The sequence below is a fragment of the Telopea speciosissima genome, chromosome 1 (assembly GCF_018873765.1).
Source record: "Telopea speciosissima isolate NSW1024214 ecotype Mountain lineage chromosome 1, Tspe_v1, whole genome shotgun sequence".
In the NCBI taxonomy this organism is placed as follows: Eukaryota; Viridiplantae; Streptophyta; class Magnoliopsida; order Proteales; family Proteaceae; genus Telopea; species Telopea speciosissima.
In genome coordinates, this window is record NC_057916.1 from 36,254,406 (window position 1) to 36,279,334 (window position 24,929).

The 24,929-nt window shown below is 38.6% G+C and overlaps 2 protein-coding genes across 3 annotated transcripts; one reads left to right on the forward strand and one right to left on the reverse strand.

The window, feature by feature from the left end:
• Nucleotides 1–14,011: 14,011 nt before the first annotated feature.
• Nucleotides 14,012–16,835, reverse strand: LOC122671590 (CYP enzymes assisting alcohol dehydrogenase-like). Of its 2 annotated transcripts, none has more exons than XM_043869018.1 (7): nucleotides 16,745–16,835; nucleotides 16,496–16,638; nucleotides 16,014–16,051; nucleotides 15,100–15,502; nucleotides 14,695–14,931; nucleotides 14,437–14,595; nucleotides 14,012–14,147 (listed from the first exon to the last, which is right to left on the reverse strand). In XM_043869018.1, the coding sequence occupies exons 1-7, from the start codon at nucleotides 16,812–16,814 to the stop codon at nucleotides 14,019–14,021; spliced, it is 1,179 nt and encodes a 392-aa protein (XP_043724953.1). In that variant the 5' UTR covers nucleotides 16,815–16,835; the 3' UTR covers nucleotides 14,012–14,018. The 2 variants fall into 2 exon arrangements, with proteins under 2 accessions (XP_043724953.1, XP_043724872.1); XM_043868937.1 differs by having other exon boundaries at nucleotides 16,496–16,641.
• A 267-nt stretch (nucleotides 16,836–17,102) lies between these two features.
• Nucleotides 17,103–23,770, forward strand: LOC122652820 (40S ribosomal protein S18-like). Its single transcript, XM_043846690.1, has 5 exons — nucleotides 17,103–17,212; nucleotides 17,311–17,471; nucleotides 18,056–18,244; nucleotides 23,475–23,653; nucleotides 23,700–23,770. Exons 1-4 carry the CDS (start codon nucleotides 17,210–17,212, stop codon nucleotides 23,578–23,580), a joined length of 459 nt encoding a protein of 152 aa, XP_043702625.1. The 5' UTR covers nucleotides 17,103–17,209; the 3' UTR covers nucleotides 23,581–23,653; nucleotides 23,700–23,770.
• The last annotated feature ends 1,159 nt before the right edge of the window (nucleotides 23,771–24,929 follow it).

Genomic DNA, 24,929 nt, shown 5'->3' on the forward strand with positions numbered 1-24,929 from the left:
TGTCAGACATCTTGTAAGGCATCTTAAAGGTTGCATAGGCAGGGGTGAGTGACGCTAAGATCACATCGGTCTTGTATCGCAAGCTGAAATCTGTCCCCATGGATTCCAATTTTTCAAACAAATTGATTATTTTCATTACATGATCCATCACTGGAGTCCCCTGGGACATCTTAGTGTTGTGGATTTGACTCACCACATTAAAATGGGCGTGTGTCAACTGCCTGTTGAACAATTTAGCAAGTTTATCCATCTTACCCCCAGCAATGCGTATATCCTTGACCGAGTCCAGAACTGACTTTTCCAACGATCCTAGGATATAAAGTGATGCCTTGGAATCTCTCATGAGGAAATCCTACATCTCTTCATTTGCCTCAAAATCGTTCGGGTCGGGTTAAGGAGGAACTTGTTCATCTAGAACTGTGTACAGTTCTTCAGCAGTCAGGAGCAACTTAATGCTCTGGTACCATTCGACATAGTTTGTACCATTAAGTTTGTATTCAGTAATGAGTGCCAAAATGTTGGAATTAACGGCAGCCATTGTATAATTATCTACACATGCATAGGTAAATAACCACATGCTAATTAATAACCATTGAAATTGATAAATTGATCACACACACATCAATGGTATTTCATGATTTGGGTTTCCCTCATAACCCAAAAGATGAATTGGATACCTACAACCCTTGCATGCATAACTTACCCTATCGGAAGTCATTATACACACCATGGTAGTGTGGACTAAGCTATCCTCCTCATGGCCTTCCAATATTTTCGGCCACCTGGGTGTCATGTCCAGATCTTGTCGGCTGACATACACCCAAGTCATGTACTTACCTATTGCATTAATTAGAATCATGGAATCATGAAAGATGGCCCACTGTCGCAGTGCCCTCTTACTATCCATATCCTAACATATCTTGATAGAGGTAAATATAGATAAATGTGTGACAGATGTCCTGGCAATGTCCTGTCGAGTTATGCGGGGTCATGTCACACACTTTCTACATTTATCTTCAATAGGAGGCCATTGACATGTCTACCAGTTAAGACTAGTACATATTATACATGTTTTATCAATTAAGAAGGATTAATCAACTCACATATTATGGACAGATTTAAACATTCATAATTAATCAACATTAATTAATAGCGATTATGGGATGACGACATTTTTATTTAGAAACAATTTAAAAAACCCTCTCAAATAAAAATAAACTAATAATTTGGATGCATCACCTATGCCATGGATGCCACGCCTCGATCATCTCCTCCGCCCGATCACGTCTTCAAAGTATGTGATTTTCATCTCCACAAGCTTTGAGCGCTACATGTGGATCACCATCAACATGCCATGGGAGTCATAACTCCTCTAAAATTACAATGAAAACCTAGGAAAAATTCTATACACTTTTCTTTCCATAATAATAAAGAAACCCCGCATGGAGAAACCAACCCACCATTTGGGCTGCCCATAGGGTGGAGTACATTTGTTTATAAAAAATATAGGGGAAGAGAGAGAAAGAGAGAGAAGCATCACATCCACCCATAACCCCACGTATCACATACATAAACAATCCATCCATTTATTAGAATGTCATTCCATAATCACATTATAATATAATTTCATGCATGGGCATTAAAGCAAGTAAAACAATAAAAATTACATGGATTCCTTCAATTATTGAACCACCACATCACATGTGATAATATGTATCCAAGCTCAAAAATTAAAATCATATTTTAATTACAAGTGAGTGGAGGGAGGGATCCCTTCACCCATCTTCTTCCTTTAAAATCAAAAATTCTGTTTTTCCCGTAGGCAGAAGCGACTGGCACCGTAGGCAGCAGTCAAAAAAAAAAGAAAAATACGCAAATGGGCAAGGAAAAGGGGGAGGGGCGTGCGTAGAGGCTTGGCAGCGTGCCCCCCCCCCTCGCATGATTAAAATTAAAAAAAAAAAGAATCATCACATCTTACATGGATACATGTTTCAATAATTGAAAATAACAAAATAATAATCAAATCCATCATCACATGGGTAGGGTGTTACACTAACAACTTTGTAACTACCCATGTGCACATGGTAAGGTTGTTACAATTAACAACCATAATTTAACCTCCCATGTGCCAACTTGCATCCCACTCATGATAATCATATTAACCATTAATTATTCAATATTCATGGGTGGGAAAGGCGACTCTGATACCACACTGTAGGCATAATTACGGTCCAGGGATCAAATCATGGCTCCCTGGGAAAACCAATTATAAGCCAATTAGGGTATTGCACGCCCTGGGTTATCCCATGGTGTCCCATGGGTGCACCATTTAATATTTAGGGTTTCCCATGGGAATCCTGATGCATCCCTAATAGGGTTTCTCTTTCCCTAGTGTGTCCTATAAAATTTATCATCACAATAGGGACGGAGAAATTCATCTCTAATCCATCACATGGCAAGAGGGATCCATCTCATACTCGAATGCGCAACGAAAATAAATCGATTCAAGTTTCTTTCGCATCCCATAAATATTAATAATTAATAACTGAAGGAATTAATCAAGAACTGTTAATCTGGTGAGCCTCAAGTGTTTCTCCTCCGGTAGATAGTGGTTCTTCCTCTAGCGAGCGCTCCAAGTAAACAGATCTGAACCTCCAATGGTGCTACCAAGGTTCTTCAAGCCAATCCCAGATGCTCTCAAATTCTTCAGCACAGATCTGGGTTTCTAAAACCCTAACTCTCAAACACAGATGAGAGAAACTAGAAGAAGAAGGAGAGGGATCATAAGAGGGAGAGAGAGAAAGACCAAAACACTGCAAGAGGGGGAAGCCAGAAAACGTGGAGCAATGTGTCCCTCTGCGTTTTTGGTCCCCTATATATAGGCCTAGGGTTTAATTAAAAACCCTGATAGATTAATTAATCCCAGTGAGAGTCATACTCTCTCTCTCTCGATCAATTTGACAGTTCTGTTTAAACTCAGAGTACTATACAGGTGAAGAAGCAGAATCTAATAGGGAAAGTATTAATTAATTACTTTATTTAATTATTAATGGATAATTATAATTAGCACCATATCCATTAATTAAATAAAGTACTAATTAAAATAACAAATTTTAAATAACTCCCTATATAATAACAATTATCATATACAACCCCCCCACTAATCAACACCATCATTATGGCATCTAGGGCATGTACACATGTACTGCCAAACCCCAATCCATAGTACATATCCATATAAAAGCGTTTGTGCATCTGATCGGGTCCCGCAAAACTCGATAAAACACTTTGTTCAAATAATTATAAATAATGTATCATTTTATATAAAATAGATTTTTGCAAAACCATTTCTAAAACGACACTGGATCCAGATTCTGATCTGACCATGCACAGACAATCTCTATCTTGGTGTTCCCCAATCGGACAGTGGTGACCGTGTTGGATAACTCCTTCACTCACAAAGTGTTCACGCATTCCCAGAACACCGGCTTTGACCGCTTGAGTCTCAGTCATTGATGAACCAAAGAATGCGATCACACTTTGCAGTGACAGGGTTCCCTCAGGTATAGGGTGTCGGTGACACATGTCTATCCCTTCCTACATCTGGCAGTAATACATGAGGGAATCGACAAAATAGATTCTTCGCCAATGCACACATCAAACATGTGAGCACTCGCATTCGTACCCTGACATCACATGTCTAGGCATACCCAATGCGACGACCATATGATAAGGGTGTCCAGCCCAAACCCTAGTCGTGACTACCATTTACCGGGTAGAACCGGACCGAACCGAGTTTGATGGACACACACTTGTCCAACACAGTCTACTTACTCCCTGCAGACCCCCCCCCTTTTTTCCCTCTCCATCCCCATCCCTGTTGAAATTAAGTCTATTGATTACATAGTTTTCTTCTATCCTTTTATTGATTTGGACCTAAGAATAGCATGGGTTGTCGAGTGAACAACAACTCAATTGCACCATACCTTCATTCTTTTCAAATCATTTTCCTATGGATTCTAGAGAGTATAAATAGAGAGTTTTAATAAAAGCATGCAAACTACATCATAGCAGTGAGCAAGAATTTGAGCTCTGCCGCGCAGTTTCATATAATACCGACAAACATGTTTTCTCCTTCTCTTTCTCTTTCGCCGTTGTAGAAAAAAACCCCAACGCTCAAGCTACTATGACAGATCTCACACCAAAATATGGAAACGATAGGCTCTCTTCCTGATGCAATTCTAGTTATTTGGATATTGGGGAGGGCATCGGATATTGAATTCCTCCAACTTATGAAAAGCTAGCAGCATCTCTAAATTTGTCGAGCTTCTCAGAAATACTATGCAAGCAATATGGATAAGACTATGTCTAAAGGGGTACAGATGTATGCAGGCAAAGTTGGTATTTGACATTGTATTATTTAACACCGTCCTCTCAAGGGGTGTAGCTGTATAATTTAGAAACATAGAAGGTCGCTCTGTATTTAGGACAAACCTCAGAGAGTCGTAGTGTAATTTCCCTAAAATAAAACAAAACTTACAGTCACTATTCGGTATGAAGTATACAAAACCGTTCTCTTTTTTCACAATACAGTAGCAAAGCGAAGTTGGAGTTGAGTCGTATAAAATACTCTTCTTAAGGTTTTTGAATGCCCCAAAATTGAGCAGACCGGGTTGACCTCACGTTTAAACCTCAAAGAAAAAACAACTCCCAATCACATACGGTGCACTCGAAATATTGTGATTACAAGGATGTTCGAAGGTAATACTCACTAACTCACACTAACACTAACGATGGTGACGAAAACAATATAAAAAAAAAAAAATTAAAGAAAAATGCAAGACCTCATCTCCTTATATTGGAGAGGAAGAGACACAATCAAGAGGTGTCTCCAAAGGTTATGCCCACAAATTATGTCTTTTCCCAAAAGACTTGTTGGTTGACCATTCAGGTAAGTCTTCCAATAGGCACACCCATAACCCATTGGTCATTTAAGTGTTTATTATGAAACAACAAAATCCTCCAATAAACCTTTTACAAAAATAACAAATATTTTGAATCAAATATTTTAAAATCATTTAAAATTCCAACATATATGAGTAGACGAACCGCTACAGCTGCCGCAGCAAGCCATACCTGTTGATCCCTGGTTGACACTGAGAGGGGAGATGAATCAGTGTTCTTCAAAATTCTTCAAAAGTAATCCCTCAATTCCAACCATGTGTTGACGCCAATGGAGAAGACTTCAAGCAAACCTAATTGGCTGGGGCAATCCCGTAATTATGAATCCCACAACACATGCACGTCCACCTCGCAACCACTGTGTGGCCAGGTCTAACAAGCAGTGCACCCCACTCTACAAATCAAACACACTCCAATATATGGAATGGAAAGTAAAGCAGACAAGACACCAAATTTACGTGGTTCGACCAAACTGCCTACATCCACGAAGCAATACCCTACCCAGAGTTTCGTATGTTGCTCAATACGCTATCAAATTTTGACTGCAACAACAGTCCAGGAACTACAATCCCTGCTTCGGTTTGTGCAACAACACAAACGAGGGCAACAACCCCTTCTCCAATCAAGCCCCAACTTGAATGGAGTTACAATCCATCAATTGGGAGTACAAGAATGTAAAACCAAGTACAAGCCTTTCCCCAATACATGAACAAAACTAGGGTTTTTTTCAACACATAGCAAACCCTAAAAAATTAATAAGACTTGTAGAATAAAAAAATACCTCTCTCCTGTGTATTCCAGAGATCAATCTACTGCAGTACCCCTTCGAGAGTCGATGCACACATCCCAATCTTCATTACAGCTTCATAGATCGATCAATTAGTGCATTTAGTGCACAATATCTTCTTTTTTGCATTTTCTGCCTCTGAAAGTGGCTCCAATGGATAGCTCTTGGAAAAACATGCAATTTCAAAAAAAAATTCATCCTATTTGGACTCTAGATGACCAAGATACGGCCTTCCAAAGATGGATGCTCCAAAACTTGTAACCAAGGGCAGAATCATAATTAAATATATTCTTCATGACAAAACCATGTGTAACAGGGACACGCGTCAGAGAATTCACAAAGCCCGACTTCTTTAGAAATTGGGGTGATGTCATTCCGATGTCACATTCCACTATCGAACGCGTATTTCCTTTCTTTCTTCCTTCTTTTACTTTTTTTTAATGAATCAAATCCATTTAAAAAGAATCTGTCCAGCATATTTAGTGTACGCGCTCAACACTCAAACACTACCTGCACAACACCATTAAAAGGTTGATTTAATGGAGCGCCAGTACACAAATCCTTGGTGCATCCAACCAATAGAAGTGCTAGCACCAGCATCAAATTCGTCTTGGTTATTATGTGTCCTCCAAAAGGAATCTAACCACTAGAATCCAATCCAACGGCCCAAAAGATTCTGTAGTTTTAACAAAACAATGGTAATCGATTATTCACAGAATGTTCATTAAACTTGAGCCAAAAAAATTGACCAAGTATGAGAGAAAACTTTGTTCTCCAGATTCACTCCATTTTCACGTAATGACATGAAAAGCTCCATAACTTCCTCATCTAACATCGAAAGGAGGTGAAACAAATTGCATTGTAACCATGATTCTACGAGCTACATTTCTTGTGAAGAGTACTTTGCCAATTTCTACCACTAAGACCTCCTAAAATAGATTCAAAGTGGACTCCACTGCGTGATCCTATGAAATCACATCTTTTGATGTACGAAACCTTCACCTGCTGCTTTGGACCTTTTCCAAACACTTCTTAAGGATCCAATATACTGCCAATAGTCATCCTCCATGCTTAGATGACGTTGTAACTATGTCAAATGACCAAATTACCCTTGACACTATTTAGAAGCCCGTTTGACCATTCCAGCTCTACCAAACCACCAATAGTTACTGTCACAACACAACTATGACGAAATACGTTGCCAACAATGACAACAACATTCCACACACTTCAGTGAATCAACAATACCCAATCCATCGCCCCTACCATCACCATGCCAAACCAACCTCATTGCCATCATTGTGCACCCTGCGCACCATAGCCAACACCTGCCGCCACTCTACAAGGTACTCCCTATCTCCTATTCTTGTTCCTCTCTTCCCTAGCCCATGTTCTTCTTTGCAAACCTATCCCAAAACCACCAGCCCTTGAATACCACTGACTCCTATTTGCGATCTACAACTAGAACCCAACACCTCTCATAGTGGCCATCACGAACACCATATTTAGGAAACAACATAATTACACTGTGAGATCCAGACTAAGCTCTTTCTTTCTCTGGTTTAGTACTTGGGTTCTCCTTCCTTTGCTCTGGTTTGTCTTCTCCTTAAAAAGCGAAACACCTCGAGAGAGCAAGTGGGTTTACAATCTTGTAGATGATGGGTGGACATTGGTGTTCTAAGGAGGAGGAAGAGGGTAAGGGTAAACATAAGGGCAAGAGGGTAACTTCTTTAAAGGACAAAATGGTAACATCAACCCTATTAAGGGTAATATGATCAATTAAAATCCAATTTTCAAGTTAAGCCGTTACTTAACCTTAAAACACTAACGGACTGGGGCTGAGTGTAATAAGTTTGAAAAGTAGGAGTGGTCTGGGTATTTGTTAGAAAGGTAGGGGAGGTCCATGTAATAGGAAGGACTGAGAGTGAAATAAGATTAATACAATCTAACCTTATAACCATAAAAATAAAACACAAAAAATAAATAAATAAAACCTAACCATGCAGCACGGCTGGATAGAGGTGAGTCTATGCTTTCTCCTTCACTATGTGTTTCATTGCAAATTGCACAAATTTTTTTTTTGATGAAAGTAAAAGATTATAGTAACTAAAAAGGAGAGTAAATTTGAGATGCACTGGACCCTGCCTAATCCTTACAGTAGTGGAAAGTAATATTATCAAAGTTGTCAGTTTTTTCGGCTAAGTCAAAAAAGAGATGTATAAGGTTCCTGGGTATAGGATGCTTGTTAGGAGAACAAAAAAGCTGAAAAAGTTCTTTGTTGTATAGGCAGATGTCTTGGATTGGAATTTTTTTCTTTTTTGGCTCTTTCCCATCCTTAAAGAAGAACAACGAGCCCCGCTTCCTTCAAATCCTCTAAGCGGATACTAGCTGCTTCTGTTAGAAAAGCCTGTCCATCTATCAAAATTTTAAAATTCCACTGAGCTAATTTAAGTTCAGGTTCAGAAATTCTTGCAACAATTAAACCAGCCAGATTCATCATGGAGTTAGTAGGAATAGATGTACAAGATCCATAATAAGGTGAGGATAGGAAAGATGGATTTAAAGTAGGTGGAGTGATATTAAGGTCTGTGGCCCATTTCAAAACATTTTTAATGACCACCATGGGGTCAGCTTTAACAGCACGCATGATAACATCTTTCCTTACAAACCAAATAAAGTAACATGTTAAAATAATAATAGAAAACATCCAAATGAGAGATTGTTTATCAACATCATGAGATGCCAGTAGAGAAGCACAAAGGTTGATGAAGGGTGGGCCAGAGAGATGCTCAGTTCTTAGTCCAAGAGGACCAGAAAACCAGATACGACTAGTCCAATAACATGATAGAAATAAATGCTAAATCAATTCATCACATTGCCACAGAAAACACATGAAGGGTCGACTGGTAGCTATTTCGAAATAGAGGCTCTGATTGGGATTCCTGCATGTAAGAGATGCCAAAAGAAAATTTTAAACCGAGGATGTAGATTAAGTTTCCAAAAGAACTACCACCATTTCGATAAAAAAGGATTCGGACGATCAAGATTGGAAATGTAAATGGCTGCCAATTTTGTTGAGAATCTATCATTTTTTTTAAAGAACATCTCCAGGAATCATCAGATGAAGAGATGTTAATCCTAAGAATGTTCCTCACAGAAGCACTCTTGTAACTTAACCCGATCCCAAGTATTATATATTAAAAAATCAACAACATGAATATAATTGGAATTTAAGGACAAAGTTTGAGGTGAGACAGTACCTGAAGCTGATGGGATCCAAGGGTCATACCAACAAAAAGTAGAGAGAGCATTACCAATTTCTCTATGGACCATATTCTTTAAAGTTGGTAAAATCTTAGCAATACTATTCTAGGTCCAGGATCCCCTTTTAGCAATGGTTTTAGTATAAAAAATAAAAGATCGAGGAAAGTGTTTTGCTTTAAGTACCTTTGCCCAAATAGACTGTGGTTGAGAAATAAGTCTCCACCCCAGCTTCAAAATTAAAGCCTTGTTTTGAACAGCTGATTTCTTGATACCCAAGCCTCCATTACTCAAAGGTCTACAAATAGTGTCCCAAGCTATTAAATGGCCTTTTCGTTTAGCAAGGCCATTATTCCAAAACCGAAGGTTAATGGAATCAAGCTCATGGCAAGTCTTGTTCGGGAAAAGAAAACATGACATGAGGTAAATTGGGGTGGAGGCAAGGACCGATTGAATCATTATTCTTCTACCAACAAAAGAAAGGAAGTTTGCTTTCCAAGTGGAAAGTTTAGCACGTACTCTCTCAATCAAGGGGCTCAGATCCTTGTGTTTTGATCTATTATGGTAAAGATTAGTGCCAAGGTAAATTGATTTGGAATCCATTTCCTCCATCTAGAGAAGAGAACACAAATGCTGTCTACAAACCCGAGGGACATTCTTACTGAAAGAAATCTTACATTTATTAAAAATAACTTCTTGTCCAGTGAGATCATAGAAAAGTTCAAGAATTGATCTAATAGACAAAAAATCTTCCTCAGTTGCTCCGTAGAAAATGAAAGTATCATCCACAAAGAGGAGATAGGATATCTCAAGGGCAAATCGGGCAATTTTAATTCCTTTCAAACATCCCAACTTCTCTGTAGGCATCTAGAAGTCTAGATAAAACCTCCATTGCAAGGAGGAACAGTAGGGACTAAAGGGGCAGGCTTGTCTAAGTCCCCTAGAAGGGCGAAGAAAACTAAAGGGACTTCCATTGATCTTGAAAGAGAAGGAAGATGTCGAAATGAGTTAAGCACCAAGAAAATCCAATGCTCATTAAAACCAAGGATTCTAAAGAGATTACCAATCAGCTCCCATTCAACCCTATCACAGGCTTTGGACATATCGAGTTTAATAGCAGCAAAACCCAACTTACCTTTTGACTTTTTGTTGAGGAAGTTAAAGATTTCCTGAGCAATGATTATGTTATCCACAATTTGTCTACCAGGTATAAAAGCATATTGAAAGGGAGAAATAAAAGAAGAAAGAAGGGGTTTCAGTCTATTAGCAATGATTTTAGCCAAAATTTTGTAAGAAACATTACATAAGCTAATGGGTCTGAAATCTACCGGTGATGAAGCATTTTCTTTCTTGGGAATCATGCAAAAAAGAGTGTGGTAATAGCCAGGGGGAATAACACCATTTTGAAAGAAATCATAAACGAAGTAAAAAATGTCTTTTCAGATAAAATCCCAAAAATGATGGTGGAAACAGGCCTAGAAACCATCAGGGCCAGGCACTTTGAAAGCACCAATAGCAAAAACAGCTTTTTTGACTTCAGAAATATCAAGTATTGAGGAAAGCATACCTGCAGAGTTAGTATCCAAAACCGCAAGAAAAAGGCATTCAATAAATTTGGTATGTAGAGGGTTTGAAATCGTGAAAATTTTTTCAAGATGAGAAGAGAAAACAAGAGCCATATTCCTAGGGTCTTCAACCTTAAGACCATTCTCATCAATCAAAAAGGGAATAGACCTTTTTCTGATGTGGGTTCTGGAGATGGCATGATAAAATCTGGTGTTTCTATCCCCGTCATGTATAAAATCATATCTTAACTTTTGAAACCCGGTGTTTCTATCCCCGTCATGTATAAAATCATATCTTAACTTTTGAAACCAGAACATTTCTTCAGCTGCAGAAATCCATTTTAATCTAGAGGCAATTAACTGAAGCTCCCTAGGATTCGTAGATCAGTATTTGAGTCTTCAATTATACTAAAATGATTAAAATAATTAGTTTTTAAGGAGTTGACATGCCCAAAAACAGTTTTGTTCCAAGAGCTAAGAATTCTGCTAAGGGAAGTCAACTTGGATTGTAGGTTATCATGAAGCAAAAGATTCCAATTATTCGAGTAGAAAGGAATGAAATCCGGGTGATGTAGCCAAGCAGCTTGATAGTGAAACAGTTTTTTAAAGGAATTTTTTATAGGGTTTGTATTAAGGTAAATAGAATTGTGCTAAGATCCTAAAGAGGGAAGTTTAGAAACAGAGGAGTCTGGGAAGTGAATGAACCATCATGGGGACACAAGAACTCGGTCAAAGCATTCTTTAATTAGATTAGGAGGTTTTTGTTTGTTTGACCAAGTATAGCAAGATCCAGAGGGAAAAATGGATTCAAGAGATTGGTCCGAAATGAGGGAAAAGAGGGCTTGAGAGGATGGGTGGAGAGAGAAAGGGGTGCCTCCAAGCTTCTCAAAGGACGAAATTATTTCATTGAAGTCCCCAACAAGCATATAACTTTGAGAAAGAGTAGAGAAGAAATTATTCAAATCATTCCAAAAAGGTAAACGGTTGGAAGCTTGAGGGGGGGCATACACAAAAATCACACAACAAGAAGTCCCAGATCCTAGTATCACATTGATAGCAATAAATAAAGGATTAATAGTTATAATAGAAGAGTTTAAGCAATGAGAAGAGAGAACCCAGAGTCTACCCTTCAATCCTTTGGTTCCCTGACTGCTGATAGAGGCAACGGTTTTGTAATTGTTATGAATAAAATTGAACTTCAACTCTTCATGCTTCCCAAATTTTGTTTCACAGAAAAACACAAGATCAGGTTTTAATTTCTTAAGATGGAAAGAGATGCAATTTTTTGTGAAGGGACTGCGGATCCCTCTCATGTTCCAGGAAAATATAATCATTAGAGCACAAAGATAATCAAAAACAAGTAAACAGAAAAAGGAAATAACTATCCACAAGCACTAAGTGAAACAAATAGATAACAACCTGAGAGGAATAAAGCACCGAGATTTTGCTTTACGATCTAAATTGAACCAACACCATGATAACGAAAGAAAGATCATAAAAAAAACACACCAAAATGTAAATGAGGAAGAAATCACTTACCTGGATCGGATTCGACGCATTAGGGTCATTAGCAGTGAATTCAGAGTTAAGGGGGTCAAAAACATTAGGCATAGCAGCACTCTCCGAAGAAGCAGGAGAAAGCTCAGCGAGCCACTCACGAAGTAAACCAATAAGGGCCCGGGGATCAGAAGAAGAAAGGAGACTCTGAGAGAGTGAATCCTTAATGCTAGAGAATTCAGACAAGATGGAGCTATTCCAGGTCGGCATGGAGAGTTTCCGTTTCTTGAGAGCTGGTAAATTGCAAGAACTCCCAATAAACTCGCTAGAACAAAAGGCACTTGCAGAGAAAACCTGTGATGTCAAACCCGCTCCCTGGAAATGTAAACCATGGGAGTTTGTATTTAAACCACAAGGCTCATCGACCAAATTTAGAGAAGAAGGATGCATATTAGGGTCGTGACAGCCAAATAACGCCTGAGGGAGAACAACCGGAGTTGGAATTGAGGAGCATCAGTCACAGAGGTGCCCTGACCACAAGAAGGCGCCTGAGAGTGGTTAACAGGGGGAGCAGAGATGTGTTCAGGGAGGGACCAGTTCAGTTCTTCAGCAACTGAAAAAAGTGATGGGGTGGGCATGGTACAGGTGCCCCCAAGGGGAGGTAACACAGCCGAGTCAAACGTCGAAGGACTTCCATGAATCAAACCCTGGGAAGACCATTGATCAACCACGAGAGGAACTTGCTTTGATGGAGCCAGCTCGCTTGGTGCCGTAACAGGAGCCGCTGCCGAAGAGGAAATATCCATGTCCAAAGATGACAGAGACAGTCGCTGAGGGTTCATCGGGACGAATAATACCCGAAGCAGCATTCGGCAAAAGTGGTGTCGTCAGAGCATTGTTGAAAAACCTCAAAGGAGGCAGCTGAGGGTCCAAGTGTCCGCGGGTATAGGTATAGTGGGACATGTGTGGTAGATGCGACCGCAACACGAGCAAATCATAAGTAATGCGCACAGAAACACAGCTTCCATCACCAATTTTGAAAACAGCAGAGAAGATAATAGGCTTTCTTTTGTCAAAGACAATCTTGACACGAGCTGTTTTAGCAGGGAAGCCCAGCTCACTATAATTAAGCATAAATTCCAGAGGTTTGCCAATGTCAGAAATCAGATTACATCCCTTTCAAAAGTGTAATATAGGTCATCAACCGAGTGTTTAACCAGATAGAGAAGACATTTCTCAAACCACCAAGGGGACGAGTGCATAATAGCTTTCTTTTGAGACGGTAAGCAACAAATCACCGTAAACTCCCTTTATCATAACACTTCATAGACAAAGCTCCAAAAGGCTCCCAAAGATTGCCAAGAAAGGTACTAAAGTCATCCTTCAGGAGTTTAGGAAACCCGATGACATAACCATGAAAAGTATAATCCCTACGTAACTCAGGGGACATGTTCTTAGTCAAGGCATTCTTGGATCTAGATTTCCAGATCGAGTGAGAAATGGAGAGAACGATCATCATAAAATTTGAAATTACGGCTTGAATGTCGACGGTAACAGGAACCATTGCACGACCCAGAAGCTCTTGATATTGATATTGTATTGCTTGCTTGATGTTTCCATGTGTTATTATGTCTGTTGACAGTTTAATTATAGGGTAGAGAATTGACCATATTGGCCTCCTCTGCAGCACACGATGATATAGTTTGTAGATACAAAAGATAATGGTGTTTTAGTATTTATACACGTCCAGTCTATCCTACACTGATTAAGGAGCAGAGGATCATCCCCTCACATTGATAAGGTATGATGAGCTACCATAGCCATGTGTTCAAGTTTCAAGCTGAAATACATTCTCTTAAAATGTCCAAGAGACATCACTAGATAGGTTTTTATCGGCGCTTCTTTGATTCTCGGATAGTCATGTGTCCATATCCTAGAAATGTTGATCAACAAGACAGACTCCTATTTACTTGGATTACAACTTTAAGACAATCAGGTTGTTTCAGTAACTCAAATGCTTGATTTATGTCTTCCAGTTGAACTTCATGAGACACAAGCGCATCAAGTTGGAGCTCCTAAGAAGGGAAAACAGAAGAACTATAGTTAGTTTACAGAAATATGGTCAAAGATGAAAGCCCTCATGGCTATGTAACAATTGCCCAGACCCAAAATTGGTAAGGCCCAAGTGAGGCTGGTCTGCTGAGAAAACTGCATGATCTTGCTTTCATGGGCATTGTGGTTTTTGGCCTAAACCGACCAAAAATCCTACTGAGCAAAGACTCAGCTTAATCCTATAATGAGCAGTCCCAATTTATTCTTCAACCAGAAATTAGTATTGACTAATGATTGATGGAAGAAACTGACCTTGTTTATGCATTTCTCAATAATGGTAGGAAAGTCAGTTTGGGGTTTGATCCCTCCAAAGACTGAACCCTTTAGTGTTCTACCAGATATCAGGGCATTGAGACTGATTGGAGCAATCCCCTTTTCGCCAACGCCAAATGAGATTGTGACTCCTCTTCCCTGTTCTCCAATCTCCATGTTAGAACAAAAGCCTATAACATTTGCTTTGTCAATGATGGATAAAGAGTTGAATTTAATAGAGGCCTTGTTCATACATACCGCTGCTGTGGATTCAAGGGCTTCATTGATCAATGGTGCAACTCCAGTGCACTCAAAGCTGTAGTCCACGCCCACCCCTCTCGTCATCTCTTTAATTTCCTGTGAAATGGATTGGTGGGATCTGCCGGGTTTTATGAAATCTGTCATTCCAAAAACTTTCCCCTTCTCCTTCTTGCTCTCATTTAAATCTACGCCGATGATTTTACTAGCTCCTCTCATTCGGGCACCTACAATTACCTGAAACCAGAAAGACTAGATAGACCAACTTGGATACATATTAACGAAGATAGACATTAATGATTCAATTGCAGCCACATAACAATGGTGCACACAACTATCACTCAATTTTTAGGTAAACCAAACCCATCAAACATAGAGTTACATTGTAAAGCACCGAATATTTACCCCTAATCCAACTCCTCCAAGACCAAAAACAGCAACAGTTGACCCCTTTTCAATCTTGGCTTCCTTCCATGTTGCACCAAAACCGGTTGAGAACCCACATGAGATGAGACTGGCATGTGGGAGAGGAACCCTTGGATCGATTTTTGTAACATAGTTAACGTTCACAACTGTGTATTCTGACCACGTTGAGCAGGTAAAAATATGGAAAAGTCTTTGCCCCCTTACATACATTCTTGATGACTGATCAGGCATGAGGCCGTGGCGATGTGTTGGGTAGTTTTGGCATATGTTGGTCTTTCCTGAAAGACAGTTCCTGCATTCCTGGCATTCTCCTATGAATGTAGGAATTACAAGGTCCCCTTCTTTCACCTTTGTGACCCCTTCACCAATGCTTTCCACAATGCTGCAACCATATGTTTAATGTACTAAGAAGACTCAATAGAATGTTTCAAATTGATCGATAAAAACTAGTGGTAAGTATCTCATTGCAATGTATATATTGCAATCTACTGTAAGAGGTTGGATTCAGCTTAATTTCTCACTAACCCAAATCCGACCTGACCAACCTTGGCCTTGTACCTCAGCCTAACCTAACTAGAATTAGATGGTATGGGCGAGGTACTATCAATGGATCAGATATTAAGTAGATCCAATCTGAATCCAATTCATTCATCGGATTTGTTAAGCCTCCCACACAACCTGATTAAGTCATCTGATTAGTAATTGGATCAAATTCAATAGTGTCCTGGTCTGATCGGATTTAGAATGGAAATGGGCATTTTTTTTTGTCAATATGAGATGAGATGTTTCTTACATACAAGGAATAGGAGATGAGCTTCAGTAAGTGAATAGTAAAAGGTTTCATCTACACACACACACACACAGAGAGAGAGAGAGAGAGAGAGAGAGAATACCCAACACCTTCATGACCAAGCACTATGGGGAAAAATGCCTGTATGGAAATATAACAATGTAGAATAAAATTAGCCCTTGTGATTTAAGATAAATACCAAGAAAATTCTGTCAATAGGCCTTGTTTTTCTGCCACATGGCAACTCAGTTGGCACTGAAACTGTTCATATAAGTTGTTCACAAGATCTATGTTGATCATGTGGAAAGTTTAGCTTTGGCCAACAAGTATACTGCAATTGAAATGAAGAAAATGTTTTTTTTTTTTTAAATGCCAACTTCCTAGATGCTGTGAGCCTCATGAGCCTTACATCCTACCCACAAAATCAGCCAAAATAATTAGGGTTCCTGATGCCAAGGATTCTATGTGCCTTGTTGTGTAAAGGGCAGTGAGCAACAAAGCCCTAATAACAATTACGCATTGAGGCATGGCATGGAGCCATCTGTGAATAAGAAGTAAGAAATAAGGGTTAGTGTTACTCTTAACAAGAGGGAGCCCTTTCCAGCGTAGCAGGTCGGTGTGGCAGACACTGGCAAACAGCATCTTGAGACGAACCTCCGATAATCGAGGTGCCTCGACTTCGATCTCTTCCATCCTCAATAACTCCTCTGCTCCCCAGCACACCGCAGCTGCTTAATTCCAAGCAAAACAATTAGAGCCAAGAAACTATAAGACGAACAAAGGGATAAGATCAAGAGATCTTTAAACAACTTTTCATGTCTTTCTTAATAGTACCTCTGCATGTTATTGCCTGTGTGCTGCTGCTCCGTGACATCGATTGGGAACAGCCATGGCCAGAACTCATTGTCTGCAAAGCTGTAAATAGATGAAGCTAAAGATGGGACTAGTCATTTGAGAACTTCACAAGCCCAACTTCCCTTGGGTTTGATTGCTGGTTTGCTTTACAGAAATTGGCAAAAACACTCCAGAGCAAGGGGCTGATATGTCATTTCATATGAAGGAGCGACCAAATGAGAAAGCGAGGGACGAGAGAGAAAAGAGGTGCTAGCGTATCATGCGCAGCCCGACATCGTTCATTTCCATCCTCTCAGTTAGTTATTAGTCGTACTCTAGGGTTTTGGAACTTCTCGTACTCTTTAAAGCCGTCATCGCAGAAAGATCTGTGTTCTCCAGTCTTCCTTCATTTTTCCCTTCGGCAGAGAAGACTGAAGAGTAAGAAAACACATCCAACGTTTAGTCATGGTGAGTTTTATCGCTATATATTTTTTCCTCGGCAACAAAAGCCACAAAAAAGATGGGAGGACATATCTCTCTAACCTTTCGTTTGATTCTCTGTGTAGTCTCTTGTCGGGAACGAAGACTTTCAACACATTCTTCGTGTTCTCAACACAAATGTTGATGGAAAGCAGAATATAATGTTTGCTCTAACTTCGATCAAAGGTATCGGTCGCCGTTTCGCTAACATAGTATGCAAGAAAGCCGACGTCGACATGAGCAAGAGGTTTTTTTTCCCCTCTCACTGTTAGTTCTTTCAGATTCCAGTTCTTGTGTTTCTGATTTTTAGGATTTAGTCGGTGACTCCTGACTGAGTTCCGGTTTTACATTTGTTTGGATCCATCGCCGTTATGTGTCATTACTGTATGATTGGAGTTGAAAACATGTTCAATTATAAGTGCCTGAATCTGGATTTGGCTTTGAATAATGTTTGTGCTACTTTATGGGTTTTGCCGTCTTGTTTAATTTTTGATCAAGTCACAATTACTGGTGTTACATATCGAGAACTTGATGGAGGTACTCTTGACTGCTGCCTTCCATCATTGGTCGATGGTTTATTGCTGTTATAGGGGTTAGTTTGATATTCTGTAGGGTCTAGCCCGCCTTTAGACAGCAACAGTGGATTCTAGTGGTGCTCTTGTCTTGAATTCTATTATAGAACATTAATTTTGGTATTTGCTTCTGTTTGCAGTAGGTATGTTGAATCAATTACTTCTACTTGGCTGTTTTTGCTTTGTTCTGTTTGGTTCTAGCTTTTCATATTTTAATTCTTTATTGGGTCTTCTAAACTCTGGCACTTGGTTTCCACAGAGCTGGTGAGTTATCTGCTGCTGAGCTTGAGAACCTCATGGTGATTGTTGCAAATCCGCGACAGTTCAAGATCCCTGATTGGTTTTTGAACAGGAAGAAGGATTATAAGGATGGTAGGTATTCCCAGGTTGTTTCCAATGCGTTGGACATGAAACTAAGGGATGATCTCGAGAGGTTGAAGAAGATCAGGTTCGTTCTTCCCGTTGAATTAGGTTTTGGTAGTCCTTCAATATGTTTGCAACTGGTGCTTGGTTTTTTACTCTTGTTCATATTGTTCATGCACCTTACATAGCTGGATTTTTGGTATTCAAATACTACATACGTCTGAGATGATTAGGTTAACATATGCATGGAGTGTGAGGTTTATGGGAGGAAACATCAAATTGGCTGCTCTGTTTCTTTCTTGCCTATTTTGCTCAATTTTATTTTGTATTGGTTATTAGAGCATCTCTATTCTGTATTAATATGTCCCTTACAATAAGTTAATAGGATTATATGAGTATCTATAAAAAAGAAATATGATTATGGGTGTATGGTTGGAGTTAGTTGGAAAATAACACACTGAAGGATTAAGCATACTCAAGTTGAAGTTAGTTGGAAAGTAACACACACTGATGGATTAAGCATACTCATCTAATGGTGTAGTTTAGATAATCCTTTCTTATGCTCTTGAAGTTACATGTATGTGTATGCTGCAAGTGTCCAACTGATTGCAGGCTGATCCAAGATTTACAGGTCGGTCCTAGAAGGGCTACTATCTGGTTTCTATGGATTTGGGATAGAGGAGGGAGCTGCTTTATTATGGAGTTGCATTGGGAGCCAGGAATTACAATATTTAGCAAATTTAATTCTAATTTAGACTTAGTGAAGTTTTCGTTTCAGAGTGTGGGAGTTGTAGTTTACTAGTCTCGTAGCCCAAACCAGGGATATATAGGATCCAAATTACTCCTAATTTAAGTTATTTGGTTGTGTTCATTTATGGGCTGTTAATGCACCAGCTTTTATCCAGATCTATTTTCTGTCAGATCTATTTATTATGAACCTCCTACAATGTGTAATAACAAATTGTAGGTAGGACTTAGAGGGTAATTGATATTTTAATCAAAGGCTCTCTGTGTAACAGTTAGAAGTATAACACTTATATGTGAAAGTTACGTATAGGGAGTGTGCATGTATGTTTAACTACAAGTATAAAAAGTTAACTAAATTTGTGCTTAAGACAAGTAAAATATTCTATATGGGTAAGAATTTGTATTTTTCTCACCTAATTATGTCTATTCCGGTGTCCATATCTGTTCTTAAAGTTATCTATTATTTAAACAAGTTCGAAAATGGATTTACTTTATAGAGGATGAAGTATACCAAATATGGGGTCCTAAGGGCAAAGCTCACGGTAGAAGTTTCTGGAAGTAGCCTCATTGCAAAATCAGGTTCTAGATTTGGAGTGCACTTTCTAGCTTTCAAAGGTTGCCCCTAGAACATGGGTAAGGTTTGGTTGATAACTGAGAGCCTTCCTCAATCTCTGAATGAGGTTTTGCAACTGGTTGCATCGAAATCTATTGGATTTTAGATGAGATACTGTGTTGTTTCCAGATCAACAATTGAAAATGGGGATAAAACCCATTGAACTAATCAAAACAATTAATTTAAAAATATGTTTAAATAATCCAAAACATGTTGGGGAGGTTACTGATGAGTTTCAGATAATTATTAGGTTAAAAAAAATGTTGGGGAGTTTAAGCTTATTTTGGACTTCAAAACTCATTAAAACTCAGAAAAAGCCATTAGACTACTTTCTGGTTTGATTTATGGTCCAACCACAAGTCGAACCCCACCAAGGGTGGTTATAAATGAGTTTTGGATAAAAAAAATTGGGTAAAAAAGATGTTGGGGAGTTTAAGCTCAATTTGGACTTCGAAACACATTGAAACTCAGAAAAACCATTAGACTACTTTCTGATCCTATTTATATGGTTGAACCACACCAGGGTGGTTTGACGTGGTCAAATTGCGCACTGTCATCTATGCACCTGAACGGATGTTATTATATTTTTCTTTACTTTACATTGAAAACTTTGATAATCATAATTTTCAGATCGTAAATCCAAAATTTAGTGGTCTAGATTTCATTAAAAAGCTTGTACTATCCAATGATGTGCAAATCAAAAACCAGTTTTGCCAAAAAAAGAAAATGTTGAAAAATTCATTTGAAAGTGGGTCCTTAGCAAAAAATAAATAAATCTAATATACATAAAATAATAGACAAATCAAATCTCTTTCGAACCATTTTCAAATACAAGGATTATGATGAAGCAATATTCCTAATCAAAAAGTTGGACCGATCATTTTTTTTTTCAAGGGTATTTTAGTTATTTTTTAGGTGTTTTTTTTTTAAATTTCTGAAAGGTTCCAAAACATCATTTGGTGATTGTAGGCACCTAATTTGCGATGATGAGCAGGCTTCTTTGAATGATCTGTGAAACCAAATTTGTAAGTTTGGTGATCTTATTTAGCCCCCAAATGATGTTTGTACCTTTTTAGGTAGTTTAAGAAATATAGTCCGAAAGTGACCAAATACCCCTCGGAAGGTTAACCGGGCCTAAGGATGGTCAAATGACCTTGAAATCCTTCCGAACTTTGTGATTATTTCATTGTCATAATCATTGTATTAAAAGATGGTTTGAAAACTATTGGATTTGCCCATTATTTGGTGTAAGATTTTATTTTTGGCCCTATGAGACCCACTTTCAAATGGAATTTTCAAACTATTTTTGGCTAAAGTGATTTTTTATTTTCATACCAAGTGCAAAGTGTCACTATGATGCTAAGATTATGCCCTCAGCTATAAAACTATACCATTCACTTGTTCAAATAAAATCTTTGGAGGCTGAAAAATGGGCTCCAAATCTGGAACCTGTTTTGTAGTAGTAGGTCCAGTAAAAGGGTGTACCCAGTGCAGAAGGCTTCCGCCGTTGTGGCTCTCAGGAGGGTCATAATGTACGAAGCCTTACCCCTGCTTTGCAGAGAGACTGTTTTCCTACTCGAACCTGCAACCACTAGGTTGCATTGGAGCAACTGTACCGTTGCACCAAGGCCCGGTCTCTAAATTGTGCACACACACAACCCTTGATTGATTAGTATTGTTATTCTTGGGAGTATATTTTATCCCGTAAAATTTTTGGATTTTTTTTCTTTAAATTGATTTTTTATTAATTAATTATTTTAGAAATACCCAGAGTTGATAAACCAGGTTTTGACTCGGCCGAGTCGAGTCAAAATTCTGGAAAACCTGGTCAAGAGTCATGTAGACTCGGCAAAGGTGAAAAATTATGCGACTCAGTATTGACTTGCCCGAGTCAAGTAAGACTCTGTATTTTAACCTGAGTCACTGTTAACTAGGTGAGTATTGTCAATTTTTTAAATACATAAATGCTACTTCACTATTTTTTGGTAATATAAATGCTACTTGACTAGATGACTGTTGAGTGAATATATCAATAAATATAGTAACAACTAATAAACGTAAAACTAAACATGTAAAACAATAAAGACTAAAAAAAATCAATTCCCTTCTCCACAACCCTTCTACTACTGCCCTTTCAAAACTTTACTGTTTCATGTGCTTATGAAAACTAAAAGTTTGGATCTCTCTCTCTTGCTCTTCTTGGAAACTGACATGTAGCATTTATAATTGTGTATATAAATGAAAAGAAACTATCTCTCTCTCTCTCTCTCTCTCTCTCTACATTGCAGTCTTCACCATCCAATCCATAACAATAATTGATCCTTCTATCTAAAAGATCTTCCACCCATAGTTGGAAAACCAGGTTTTCTGACTCCTCGCCTTTTAGAAAACCTTGTATCTCGGTCTGGTTAAACTTGGTTATCTAAATTTTTACACGCATGTTTATTCATTATCTTGCATTAGGGGCATTCTTGTCTTCTTACTTTTTATTTTAAATCCGATTATGATTTTCTTTTTTTTTTTTGCAGTATAGAATAGGATGCACCATTAAGGGAATTTTGGTCATTTTAAGCATAATATTTTTCATTTTTTCCACGATTTTCAAAAAATGCTTTTCTGGGTTTGATGTCAATAGATAGACAATGTTTTGGCATTTTCTGATTTATTATGATATTTCTTGGATTTTTCATTCATTTTTTAGTAATTATACATCTGAAGGGCATTTTTATCATTTTTTAGTAATTATACATATCCTCTTTTATTTTTGTATTTGAATTATTTTCTCAATATTTTTGTGGCATGCTTGTAAAGCGGAGTTTTATTTTCTGTTTTGCTGATAAAAAATAACAGAAGTTAGTTTCTTTTATATAATTTTGTTATAGAATAATATTTATGTTTTGTAGCACATGCGTGCAGTTTCTTTCAGTGATGCATGTGTTAGTTTAGAAAATATTCCCTATTTACTATTTAATAAGAATATGAAATAAGTAGGAAGATTGGTTTAACCAGGCGGATCGGTGTACTTAACACTTCCGCTCCACAACCCGATCTCACGGTCGGACCGGTTTGAATGGGGAGTACTGTATTTTAAATGTGGGTCCTAGACCCTAGTCTAAGTGGTGACTCTTTATTCTTCGGAGTTTATTCCATCTCTCTGAAGAGGAGGATAATCACGGAGAACAAAACACTATTCTTACAGAACCAAATATGTAAAGTTTTAACTCTAATAATGTTAGAATGCCCCTGGCCTTTTTATGTTTGACCTTCCCCCTTGCCTTGCAATATGTGATATTGACCGATGCTGGTGCAAAAGAGAAATATAAGCCAGTCAGGTGGAACGGAAGTGCAAAAGAGGGAAATAAAAGCCAGTCAGGTGGAACAAGTTTCGTAAAAGAAAAACGGGAGAGGTTTTGTGCATGGTCGTGCACCATGCACACAGCCGTCGGATGGGAATAAGGAGATTGCTCCATAAACTCTCATCTGCTCATCCCCATTCAATGGCTGTGTGCATGGCCGTGCATCATACCCGGTCATGCACAAAACCTTTTGCCAAAGAAAAAAGTGCAAACTGTTATTTAAAACTGATGGAAATTGCTAAAGGAATAAGCATTTGATCCTTTCATGTGGACTGTGTTCTTGTTATTTACATCTGATTGGACTCATGTTTTAAATAATCCTCGTTAAAGCCAGAAATTCTGAATCAGTAGTGAATATAAGTGCTTTTAGACTCTTACTTCACAATGTAGTTTGAAAATTGCAATTGATGATTTATCGGATAGAGAGAGAGACTGGCTAACTATGAGTGAATAAGTAGATCCGTGCATGGAATTCTGTTATTTGTTCTGCTATTGGTACACAAACCGTTTTGACTTTTGATTTTTCTCTTGCCTCTCTGTCGTACTATTACCTATACCTTGAGATTGTTAACAGTGGTTATTGCTTCTTGGCAAGACAGGAACCACCGTGGTCTCCGACACTACTGGGGCCTGAGGGTTCGTGGTCAGCATACAAAGACAACTGGCCGCCGGGGAAAGACTGTTGGTGTCTCAAAAAAGCGATGAACTTGCATCCCGTTTCCATGCTTCTACCTTTTTCCGGGCTTCTCTTGTTACAACTATTTGTTACCTTTTCTGGATCTATTTTCATGTCTAATCGTTACCTTTTCTGGATCTTTTTTCATGTCTAATATGTTATAGATTTATATAGGTTCAAACAATGTTTTGGTTCTGGGTTATGAATCAATTTTGATTTTACCTTTTTGTGGTAGTTTTTGGAAGAGCATAAATATTATGCTGCTTGTTTGTGTCTGAGTGTCTCCTAAAAAAAAAAAAAAATCGATTTCCTGTGTGCGTGTTTCATTTTCTATTTTAAATCGATTTCGCTGACCTTTATTTGCAGCCAAATTTAGCCAACGTGAAAAAATACGGCAAGTTTTTACCAAAAAAGAAAAAAGAAAAAATACGGCAAGTAGACTCGGCATGGTAGGGGCCAAATTTCATTGCCAGGTGCACGCCTTTATCTGGAACACATAATTTTCATGCCGGCAAGTAGACTCGGCATGTTCTAGATAAGGACATCATTTTCATTTGCCAAGCTTTTTGAGAGTTGAGTTTGGTGGTACACCCTTATCTTGAAAACATTATTACTTCATGCGCGTCTGCTCCGTCTTGTTAGATGAAAGTCTTTTTCATGCGCCTGTGCCCGTCTTGTTAGATGAAAGTGAGTGTTTTTAATGCGATAAGTAAGTGAATTTGGCAGTGGAAATAGAGGAAGCTGGTTCTCACACTGCCTGTCAGCAGCTTCAAGCAAATGAGGGAACCTCCTTTAGAATCTGATAATATTGGGAGTGGCATTTATGACATATCATCTCTTCATATGAAGAGTGATATGTGAGGGGGCGTGCAATTTTATTTTTGAGTTGACATTGTGCACAACCCAAGGTTTTAGGATTCGGTTTAACCCATGGTTTTGATCAGCCACTAAATCATTGAGATCTTGGCAAGTTGGTGTATTTTTTTCCCATCAAGACTCAATAGTGGGGTATAGGGTTCCCTCATTTGAAAATAATCCAGATTTTCTCTAGAAGTGCGCTCTCGTCCATTTTAGTGTCCGTAGTCTTTTTTCGTTCGTCCTAGGGTCCTCCCCAACTCCCGCCTTGAAACCCACGCCCTTGTCACCCTGTCCGCGGTCCAAATCATCAGGATCCACCCTCCCAACGCATTCTTACCATTATATATCCATATTTTTCTTCCAAGAATCCCATGAGTACCACATGACGCCATTATTCTGTTCAAGAATTGAGCATTTGGCCCTCAATACTCTCGCGACGCCGTTACTCTACCCGAAGTCTGAGTAGCCTGAAGCCCCTTTACAACCGTTATTCTGCTTGAAGTCCCAGTAACCAAAATCC